Genomic DNA, 12,169 nt, shown 5'->3' with positions numbered 1-12,169 from the left:
TGAAAACCGTGGTTTTTTGGATCTTCAAAGAGCTCGATTACGATGGCCAGTCATGCAAACAATTACATTTGATCATTGGAAATCGACAATCGGTCTTGATATACGGTTAAATTAAAATCAGTAGGCGAGGCTGTAATTTCTCCAGCTGTTACTCTCTTGAGCGATGCAGAACATAATAGTTTTATCATGCCAAAAAGCTGTGTCGTTTATTGCACCTCAAACATTAAAACAAATCCAGAGTTCAGTGTTTCTGTACTTCCTCTAAGAAGAAAGGACAGTAAAAGAAGAGCTCTGTGGCTTCAGGCTCGATCGCCATTCAAATGACAGCGTTGTTTCCCCCAAAAGTGGGCGGGGCCGTAAAGTCACGTAGGTGTTACGGCCCTACACACGGCGGCGTGCATTGCCGCTTCAAGTGGGGTGACGTCAGGATTCGCCGAACTGCAGTTGTGGGAGCAAAGCGTATCTTCTCTCGCGGTGCTCGCTGCAAAAGTAGAGCAATGTTCTACTTTTGCCGCCTCGACGTCAGGGGGGGGGGNGTTTCTAAAAACTAGCCTTAACCGTTTTTTGAAAGTCTTAAACAGAACTGACGGTAAGTTAGTATGATACTTTTATGATGTTGCTTACCTTTATTCGACTCTATTAACTTTGACACCAACCTTAATCAAGATTAATCACACCAAAAAAATCTAAATCTTTGCTTGTAAAAAAAAAAAGATAAATTAATTAAAAAACCGCCAACGATACTGCTAGTATGATGGGCGTACTAATCTTGCACGTTCGTTCGAATACTGTCTTTCTTCTTTCGACTTAATACCATTTTTGCACCGAGTTTTGCCACTTCCATATGCCTTCTCTCCATGTCTCTCTTTAGAATGGTCGCTTTCCGCCTTGTACACTTACTCCTCCTCCTGTGCAGTTCGGCTCGCGTTCGCGTCGAGGCGGTCGTTGCGTTTGTCACGCGTCGGTGTTGCGCGGGTCACGATTGCGACGATTACATCTGACGCTCACTGAGGTAGTCGTCGTCGCGTGTCACTCAGGTATGTTTTTCTCTGTGTTTGGTCAAGCCTTTATGTTGGTCCCAATGTAATTTAAACCTAAGTCGACGTCACCCCTGTCTACTCGGCGGCTGGGTGTCACGCATAAACAGTTTTTTTGGTTCTTCAAAGAGCTCGATTACGATGGCCAGTCAGGCAAACAATTACATTTGATCATTGGAAATCGACAATCGGTCTTGATATATGGTTAGATTAAAATCAGTAGACGAGGCTGTAATTTCTCCAGCTGTTACTTTCATGAGCGAGGCAGAACATAATAGTTTTATCATGCCAAAAAGCTGCCGTGTCGTTTATTGCACCTCAAACATTCAGTTCAGTGTTTCTGTACTTCGTCTAAGAAGAAAGGACAGTAAAAGAAGAGCTCTGTGGCGTTGTTTTCCCCGGAAAGTGGGCGGAGCCGTTATTTTTGCCCGGAAGTGACGCATTTGTTACTCTCATCTATAGCCTGTTTTAAATGGAAGTTGTCTGAGGTCCTTACCACCAGCTGCTCTTGCAGTAATAAGTAGTGCACCTTTCTTACTGTCCTAATGTGCACAATGTAGTGACTGCTTTTCGTCTTTTTGTTTAGTTAGTTGTGTTTTCTGTATTTGTTATGTATGTGTAAGATAAAGGTTAAGATAAAATAATAAAAATAAAATAGATTATTTTTTTTTATAAATATTTCAGATTCCTCCGCGTACCACCTAGCGGGAGCTCGCGTACCACAGATTGAGAACCACTGGTCTAGAGTGCTTTGATCTCAAAACAGAGTGCTGGAAATTCGCCCAATTTATAAAAAACAAAACAAAATCATCTGCCATAACTCCCAAACCCTACATGCCTTGGACATCATTTTCCTTGAAAAACGTAGGAAAACCTCTCCTACGTTGAAAAATGAAAATAAATTAAGCAAAAAAATTCAACAAAATGCCTCTTGAGGGCATGAAGTGACAAAAGCTTTCAACATGTCTCCATTAAGGTCCATTGTAAATTCAGCCTGATCTTTCCTCACATCAGCAGCTGCACACCTTTTAGTAAATCGGCCAAAAATGCCACATTATTGACCCGAAAGTACACAAAAAGCAGACTCCGATGCTCCTCACGGTCCTGACATGCTTCACGCGTTGACATTTTAGCAGAAAGCTGCAACGGTTCTTCAACAAAACGTTCAAATGTAAGAGGTTTATCTCTCATTCAGATCAGTGGAAAGGCTCTCCTCTCACAGATCACTGCACATCACCATGGACACCTTTGATCTCTGCACACAGGTGTTTGATAACGTCTTCACCATGGACACCTTTGATCTCTGGGCTCACACACAGGTGTTATGATTAGGTGTTATGATTAGGTGCTCAGCACCGAAACAAACAATGACAAACTGAAGTCATTGCAATGCATTTGAGCTGGAACCATTTTAATCACTTTTCTGCATTTCTCTGCTAAGTTCAGCAACACACTCACTTGGTTTTTGTAGCTAAAAGCAGCTACAGAGAACATTCAACTAATACAATATTCAGCTTTTTCTACATTTTCAGCTAAATTCAGCCACAAATGTTTTACAACATTTGCATGCATTTTCTGCAGGAAATGCATTTTTCTAGTTTATGTTGTGTTCCCCTCTCTTTCATTCTAACTTCCTCCCTTTCTAACTATGTGTCCCCTTTTGTATTCCTCTCCTCCATCAGGCCAGTCATGGTTTCATTACTCAGCATCCGTGGGCAAAGCAGGTGCGAGCCTTTATTAACTTGGAGGCTGCAGGTGTTGGGGGCAAAGAAGTTGTTTTCCAGACAGGTACTATATCAAACAAAAGTTCTGTTTGTTTATGAGCATGTTTTCCCTCTGATATCCTCTGCATTTTAGTTTTGCATATTTGTTTGTACGCATATCTTTCTCATGTAACTGGAAAAGCATTCAAATAATTGCAATGCCTTTTTTCTGTTAAACAAGTGAATTGTCTGAAAGTGACACAAACAAGCGTATGCTTAAAACACAAAAACGGCTTCAATCAAAGACAGAAAGAAATAGGGTTATAGACCTTTTCATACAGAATAATTATTCTTTGATGAGATGTTGTCCGATATATAAAATATCTATAATTTATTTTCCTGTTCCCTAAAGGTCCAGAGAACCCTTGGCTGGTCCAGGCCTACGTTCAAGCAGCCAAACACCCCTTTGCCTCTGTGGTGGGCCAGGAGGTCTTTCAGAGCGGCATCATCCCCTCTGACACTGATTTCCGCATCTACAGGGACTTTGGAAACATCCCAGGTAATGCAGAACAGTCTTTAAAGTACAAAAATAATCTATATTTGAAGTATGGAGCATTTATGTGTCAAAATTGTCCAGTGGCCGATTCATTAAATGCGCTTTTATTCTATTTCTTTTTCTCCCTCCTTTTTATTTATTATCTTTATAGGCATTGATCTGGCTTTCATTGAAAATGGCTTCATCTATCACACCAAGTACGACACCGCTGACAGGATCCTGACCGACTCCATTCAGAGAGCCGGTATGCAGCACACACACACATGCAGTCTGCAGGGACTATATAGGACTGAATTTGATGAATTTCCAGTCATTGGATGATTGTGAATATCCTTTAAAAAGCTGTAAAAGTCATTGTATTGATAGAAAAGTGCAAAATAGTCAGATTAGAAAAATACAGGAATGATCATGTAAGAAGGAACACATTTACAGAATGTTGCTATTTGTTTATCTTTTATTTATACAATGAAGTTATTCCAGTATGGTTCAGTGCCATTTACTTAAGCATATATTGATGATTATCAGTATACTACTATGTGTTGCAGTTAATTTGACCAGGATAAGCGTGACATGATATTTTCAACTCCTCCCCTAGTATACCTACATGAACTAAACTCACATAGGTTTCATCTTGTGCTTTTATTTACCACGCATTGCAATTAGATTCAGCACTTGGGAGCTGCTGGTTGTTTCTTTCTGTGAAGGAGAGAGCGGTCACTGCAGCAGTCAACCTGAGTTGTAAAAACAACTGCCTACGCTGTTTTTCTGTCACCAACACATGCTGTCCTCTCGTGCTCCGTCCCTCTGTTAAAGACGGGTCAGCACTCTGCTGATCTCATTATGTCCCTGAGAACTAAGAAATGCACACGCGTGTAAACACTGTACATTGCAGCCACACACCTTTACTGTTGCACTTGCCCTCATTTGTGCATCTGTGTTGCTGAATACTTTTTTGCTTTACTTAGCAGACACATCCAGTCCCAGTCAGCACTTAAACCTGATACTGTTGGCATGTTTCCTCTCTCCATCAGCAGGAACTAGACATCTCCCTCCTCTTGTTCAGCGAACAGTAACTCTCCATGAAAGGCTTGAATTATTACACAGAGGAAGTGAGATCGTAGATATAGGTAGAGGGAATTTGTAGTCTGTATTCATTGGCCTACATTAGATTCAGTCATTATAATGAGTTAGAGCTTGACAATATAACTATTAAATGGAGTGTGAGTAAAGTTAGTAAATATCATTCTTAAATTAATCTTATCTTTGTTTTTGTGTTGTCATAGTTGTATTTGGAAAGAAGAGTTGTTGGTCTGTCACTATGAAGAACGGTGTAGCTAAGCAGAAAACCCAACAAGAACAAGTAGATGTTGTACACTCACTTGTTTACTCTTTTAGACCACAGTGAGCCTACCAGGCGGAAGAACAATGGAGCGTTGTGTGTGTGTGTGTGTGTGTGTGTGTGCGCGTGTGCGTGCGCAGCAGTACATAGTGCAGCACAGATAAAAGAGACTTGGCCTCGGGTGGCAGTAACCCACACAGCGACCTCTTACTGATCATTTACGTTGCCAGATTGTTAACTACATTATACGTATTTGTTTAAGCAATTGATCACTAGGATTAAAGTCACTAGGAGAAGCCATTTAAGTCATATATCTGACTTGAACTTACTCACACATACACCATCATACAATTTGACACACTACTGCTTGGGGCATGATTATTTGCGTACACACATCAAACACTCATAAACACCATGAAAACACTTGAGTAGTGTATTCAAGGCTAAGAGGTTATATGTGGGAGAGCATTAAAGGTAGTATACATTTATGAATTTGCATCTAAGGATGTGTAAGTACAGTGGGGCAAAAAAGTATTTAGTCAGCCACCAATTGTGCAAGTTCTCCCACTTAAAAAGATGAGAGGCCTGTAATTTTCATCCTAGGTATACCTCAACTACGAGAGACAAAATGAGAAAAAAAAAAATCCAGTAAAATCACATTGTCTGATTTTTAAAGAATTTATTTGCAAATTATGGTGGAAAATAAGTATTTGGTCAATAACAAAAGTTCATCTCAATACTTTGTTATATACCCTTTGTTGGCAATGACAGAGGTCAAACGTTTTCTGTAAGTCTTCACAAGGTTTTCACACACTGTTGCTGGTATTTTGGCCCATTCCTCCATGCAGATCTCCTCTAGAGCAGTGATGTTTTGGGGCTGTCGCTGGGCAACACGGACTTTCAACTCCCTCCAAAGATTTTCNTATATACACAAAATAACCATTTCTCTCAAATATTGTTCACAAATCTGAAAAAATCTGTGATAGTGAGCACTTCTCCTTTGCCGAGATAATCCATCCCACCTCACAGGTGTGGCATATCAAGATGCTGATTAGACAGCATGATTATTGCACAGGTGTGCCTTAGGCTGGCCACAATAAAAGGCCACTCTGAAACGTGCAGTTTTGCTTTATTGGGGGGGTCTGGGGGGGTCCGACAACCAGTCAGGTTTAACCCTAACCCTAACCCTAACATGTCACCCACTGACATGTTAGGGTTAGGGTTAGTGTTAGGGTTAAACCCTAAAACATTTTTTAATGTGTTTAAAATGTTTTAGACCTTTGAGTTCATCTCATGAAAAATGGGAGCAAAAACAGTGTAAAGTGCAAAGTGTTGCGTTTATATTTTTGTTCAGTGTAAGACATTACATTACATTACATATCACTTTTTAGAAACTTTTATCCAAAGTGACTTACATACATTCAATGAGGGCAACCCCCACAGGAACAATTTGGGGTGAAGTGTCTTGTCCAGGGACACAACAGAATGTTGACTACAGCAGGATTCGAAGCAGTGACCCCTGATCCGAAGATCAGCGCACTAACCACTGAGCCACAATCTCCCTAGACATAAACGTTAATACAAATTTAAATACAAAAACATAGCAAGAAATCTTCATACATATCATATAATAAATTACATAAATAGAAGGGAAATGTCTCAGAACTGCATTTGGAAGTGTTTTAACCATTTTTTTAAAAATGATATTATATTTGAATTTGCAATGTGTTGTTAAGATGCTGCTCTAACAAAATTATTTCCAATTTCGGGCTCGATTAAGTTTATCTAGTCTAATCCAATATCTACATCAATTAAGGGATATATAAGGGAAGAACTGAATTTGAAAATGGAAAAAGTTTATTGGTAGATAAAGAGAGAGCCGGTTTCACATATAATCACGGTTTCTGTGTCATTGAAATACAGACATTTCTAAAACCGAGATACAGCTCGCTCTGTTGTTCTATATTCATGTCCTTCGCCTGTTGCCATGTTGCAGCGTGTTCCTGCAAATCCACCGTGTCTTGACTTGACTTGACTTCCCCTCAGAATGAATCGGGGCCCAGCTGTTGACTAATAGTCCACATTCACCGCTAAAAAAACATCATGTCACCACTCCCTGTGTCCAAAGTGTGGGTGGTGGGAGCAGGGAGGGGCTGTCTGAGTAAATAGGGTGGGGGTGGGGCGTAGAGCAGGTTGTTGTAGCATTGTATTGTTTGAGTGACAGTGGGGGAACGGGTGGTCCCGACCCGAAAACAATGCCTGAGAACACGCTGCCTCTCAGCTAAGCCCTCTTTGTGTGGCAGGGTGGGAAACCCCTTACAAATAGCCGTCAGCAGCATGATTCATGCCTCTATCATGACTTGGGAATCTGCTCGCTGGAAACATGCTTGTCTGAGATGTTGTGCACCGTCAGGAGTGATAACAGGGAGGTGTATGTGGTTTTATTCAGCTTCAAGGAGTGTTGAAGAGAAAACTGTGCTGCAAATCTCCTCCAAAACACACGAAAAACATGATGTGATCTGCAGAAATGTGCATGTATTAACCCTCCTGTTGTCTTCGGGTCGAATCTGACCGATTGACTACTTTCATCAATCATAACTTTTTTGTTTTACATTCGATTGCATTAAGGCTTTATGATATCCTTCACAGTAGACATTTGAACATATAAAATGGCTGATCACCACTTTCATTGAATTTTGGATGATTTAGTCAACTTTGTAACACCCATGGTGTTCCCGGTCAAAAATGACCGCCTTAAAGAAAAGGAATTAGTAACCATCCGGATCAGATAACACACACACACACACACACACACACGCACACGCACACGCACACACATACTCTAGATGTGTGTGTGTGTGTCCCCCCCGTTATGTGCCCATCCCCCCATGTGAATCACACCTGGCACTCACAAACACACACAGAACAATTTGACACATTTCCCGCTCTTATGTGCCCCTCCCCCCACATGGATCACACCTGGCACACGCAATACATGTTCAGTGTCTGTTCTTTGTATATTTACTGCAGTTCTTCATATATACCAGTAGTCTGATACAATATGTACAGTTCGAAAGGGTGTTAAATGACATGTAGTGATGATTAATGGTTTTTGTGTTAATGTAATAGCAGTTAAAACAGGACCGGTCAAATCTGACCGCGAACACCAAAGTAAGGGGGGACACGAAGACAATAGGAGGGTTAAACAAGGAAAAGTGCCCAAAATGAGCCAGTAATAACAATAATGGTTGCTGCAAAAACTCTCAAAAGACTTGATCAAAACAATGAAACTTTAGAAATTCATGACGATTATTTAAATATTAAATTCCACTGCTTTTATGCAATAAATCCTTTATTAGAACAGTTACTTATTGTTATTAATGGCTCCTTTAATACTTGTATATGTTCACTTGCTGTTTTCTACCATGGCTGTGTGTTTGTATGATGTGGCTGTGGCTCAGTGAATAGTGTGCTGGACTTCGAATCAGGGCATAGCAGGTTTGAGTCCCACTGCAGTCAGCATGTTGTTGTGTCCCTGAGACACTTCACCCCAAATTGCTCCTGTGGGGGTTGTCCACAGTATTGAATGTGTTTAAGTTGCTTTGGATAAAAGCGTCTAACAAATGTCATGTAATTTTTATTTATATAATCGTGTGCTTGCCTCTTTTTTATCATGTTAGTCTACTCTTTTTGCTTTTGCCTTTATCTGCAGTACACGTTGTTATAACGCGGTGAATGTACACACTGTGGGACGAATAAAGGATTTCAGATTCTGATTATGGATCAGATATATAGTTGTGTGTCTCCCTTAAACAAGACATTGTGAGTTTTATTTGTTACATTTCGCTGCGTAGGAGTGGATTAAGGGTGTTCTAATGTAGTTTGACTCATTTGTTTTTAAAAGGAGAAATAGGTGGAGTATCACAGTGTGCTAAAAAAAAAATTCTTAATTATTTGAGTTACTTTTTAAGGCTTTCCTCTTCATCACTTTTGGTTGGAAATAATGTGGCTGTATGAATGCAATCTTCTCTTTTTGTTTGCTTACTGGCTTCACAAACTACTAATGGTAATTGTAAATATACCGTTTTTTCCATAATTAGAAAAAGATGGATTTATATGCTTCTTTGTGTGTACAATTTAAATGCATGACCTGCCAACTTGTCACATGTTTACATCAGAGCACAGAGTGAATTCATGAAATTGTATTCAAAATATAGAAAATTAACATTTCCTTCCAACAAATTCGTACTATTCCACTTATCCTATTCAATTACTCTGTATAATAATGAATGCTGCATTGTACAAGCTACGATAAGCATATGTTAATGACAGATAAACAGATTCAAGTTAAATGTGCAACCATGTTAACATACAAATGAAAACTTTTGAGTATCGTTAAATGTTTTTACGATATACATTCAGTCTCATTTACTTAACATCCTGTGACCTGTGAGTCTGTTTCTATTAATGAGGTCAGTGTTAGGGTCGTTATCTCGCTCCAATAAACAACATGTTCATCTATTATTTTACTTTGTTTACTCCGCCTAACCAGACTAACAATGTGAAACTCAATCTGGGCTTTAGGAAGAACACACCTCCTGAAGTTGAGGCTGTTTATTCAGAAGATTAGGATTGTATTCAATGAGGAAAAGGGGGGGAACATGTTAAAGTATCTGCTTACATTCAGCCCAATTAACAATACAATGGCGTAGGGATTTGCAAAGAATCAAGTCGGCCTATTTGTCAGCATACATCTGTTAATTATTTGTGTAAATTAGGTCCCAAACAATAATTATCACCTACAATTAGGTCGGGGGGAGAGGGGGAGAAGGAACTGTCATTAATTGTGTTTAAAATACTGACAACACCAATTAGCCGCGTGATTCGTCCCCGCTGCCACCCAAAGACTGATCCCCCTGTTTTGGGGTTGAAACTCATCCCCCCCCCTCCTCACTATACAACACTCAATAAACACCTCAACCACATTCCCTAAACCAATATCACATACAGTCAAAACAAAAAAAATAAACATTAACAATAACACTCGCTTTTTTGGGCTTGTGACCACAAATAAAAAACACCCTCCCACCCCCCACATCAATATATAAACCCTCACAATCGATAAATACAACTAGAAGCGCATCTCAGTAAACATACGCGATTCATGTAGTTCTATGCCTTTACGCATTCCAGCAACACCAGATAATCCAGAGCATCTGTACTGTAATCATAGGCAACAATGACTGGTCTGCGAAACAATGGCTCGTGGCGGCATAATCAACAAAAATAAATAAAACGATATCTACAAGCGTAGGGAAAATATGTAGAACTATATACAGATACAATCAAACACTCCGCGATAAAGGCCAACATCGTGAGTACGCATGCAGCCTGTGAGAACCTGATAAAATAAAAAAGGAGATGACTCAGGATCGCACTCAATGAATAAAGAGACATTTGGAACGAGTCTACGTGGAGTTATATAAAAAAGTAAGCCCAATGTACTATAGAACAAAATAAAAGCTGATCCTCAGTATAAGATGCAATCTTTTCAAATAAAAACCAGCCATATGAGTCCCAATGGTCAAATTACAAAACTGCGATACAGCAAACGTACACGACAAGACCACAAAAACGCTACAAAATCTATATAGATTGACAAAACACGTATACATTCTTCACTACGCTCTAACAAAATTAACAACATATAACGGCAACAATAACTGATAGTCAAACAACGATCAGAAAGTCCAAAAAGCTACTCCCCATGTCTAGTTTACAAGAATGCTCAAAACGCGAACCACCCACAAATCTATATGCAACTCCAATTTACTTTATAGGAAACAATACAATGCTTCAAAACCCAAGAATGGATTCATCGTTTTCAAAATCCGACAACGTAGCATAACACTATATGTGAATTTAATAATTAAAAAAATAAAATGCAACACAATACCCTATTCACTTGGTGTACGGTGTTGTATACACGAATAACGAATCAGGCACACAATATTCATCAAGTTATGTATCGTTAATGCAACGCTCTCGCTCGTGCAACCGAACATAGATAACATTAAACAAGGTCAATGATCCACCTCGAGCAGTCTCAAACACAATTGAAGTCTTCCTGCTAACACCACGGGACTCAAACCCCTCCATCACCCTCGATAATATAGATAGAAGTCAGTATACTATGTTTATCGCGGCACCCCCTCAAAACAAGAGACTCACCACTACATTGTGAAAAACACCAACCCGGTCACTGTATTCACACATGGTTAATATACATTAACACCTAAACAATAAACTCTTAAATGCACTGAATACATCAAAAACATTTACACATAAATACTCAAAACAACAAATTCATCGCCACAAATCTCTCGCCTAAAAGCTAAAAAATAATTGTAGAATAAAAGATTACCTTGAGAACATACAACATACATTGATATAAAACTGCACAAACTGCTAAAGTACAACATACACAATAACATACTGCCAAAGAATAGGCAAAAATAACGAACTAGCCACCTGAACTCCCTGCTCTATTGCGCCACCATCCACACAACGTGCACATCCACGCACCCAACCAACATGTCAGATCCCCAGTGCGGAAAAAAACGGGGAAAGGAGAGCACTAAATAAGATGCAGTAGGACACCACCACTAGATAAGCCCTCAAATATATATATCAATGACACAGAAATCTAAACCAAAAACCCAAATCCAACTCCACAACTCACCTCACTCACTCCTCAAAACACAAAAAAACCCAAAAACATCAAAAAAACATATAACAAACACACAAACACAACAGTCATACATTCGCCAGACACAAACAAACCAACTGCAAAACACTGTCAATAACAAGAAATCACAAATCACTCCTCACTCCGCATAGTGCCACCCAAATCCAAACAAAAACACACCGTGATAGTAGTGCTGGCTCGTCCTAGTGATAGGTGCACATGCACCAACAAACAATAAACTCAACAATCACTGTGCCCTGCTGTGTCGGTGTGTCGTGTGCTGTAGTGTATCCCCCCTATCTGGGCTGTGTGCTTGTGTACCAAAAGCAACTAGTGCTGTCACAGCAAACACACAAAATCAACAAACTAAATAAACCAAAACATCCCAAACAACAACCTGTGTCCCATCCAAACAACCACCAAACAAAATAGATGTGTGTGCTGTCGCTGTGTGTGTGTGTAGAACTGTGTGGTCAGTGCATGTATATTTGTGTGTCGTGTGGGGATAAGATGTGAAAACAATAGAAAATGTCAAATGCTGTAGTGTATTCATTTATTTATTTATTCGACTCCGAGAATAATGGTTTAAATAATTCCTTTCATTCATGGCGCTAATTTTTATGAACCAAACAAAACCGGAACAACCATGACAAGAGTGTTAAACAGTTGAACCCTAATAGTACACAACAACAACATGAAGTGCGTTGATCTCAGTCCCTGATATACTATACGCCTGTATTTGCTGTATGCGAATCTCACACGCTTTAACAATGCAATACCACCGAT

The 12,169-nt window shown here is 39.6% G+C and overlaps 1 protein-coding gene across 1 annotated transcript in view; it reads left to right on the top strand.

Annotated features, from left to right (window-relative positions):
* ermp1 (endoplasmic reticulum metallopeptidase 1) overlaps positions 1-12,169 on the top strand; it is a 119,130-nt gene that overhangs the window by 7,091 nt on the left and 99,870 nt on the right. The window contains exons 4-6 of the mRNA XM_010787211.1: positions 2,720-2,825; positions 3,153-3,299; positions 3,448-3,540. Coding sequence (XP_010785513.1) covers positions 2,720-2,825; positions 3,153-3,299; positions 3,448-3,540 — 346 coding nt within the window. The remainder of the gene's footprint in view (positions 1-2,719; positions 2,826-3,152; positions 3,300-3,447; positions 3,541-12,169) is intronic.

This window comes from Notothenia coriiceps, unplaced genomic scaffold (genome assembly GCF_000735185.1).
Source record: "Notothenia coriiceps isolate Sejong01 unplaced genomic scaffold, NC01 NC01_scaffold00030211, whole genome shotgun sequence".
NCBI classification, from domain to species: Eukaryota; Metazoa; Chordata; class Actinopteri; order Perciformes; family Nototheniidae; genus Notothenia; species Notothenia coriiceps.
The sequence above is the reverse complement of the archived record's forward strand: the minus strand, read 5'-3'. Positions and strand labels throughout refer to the sequence as shown.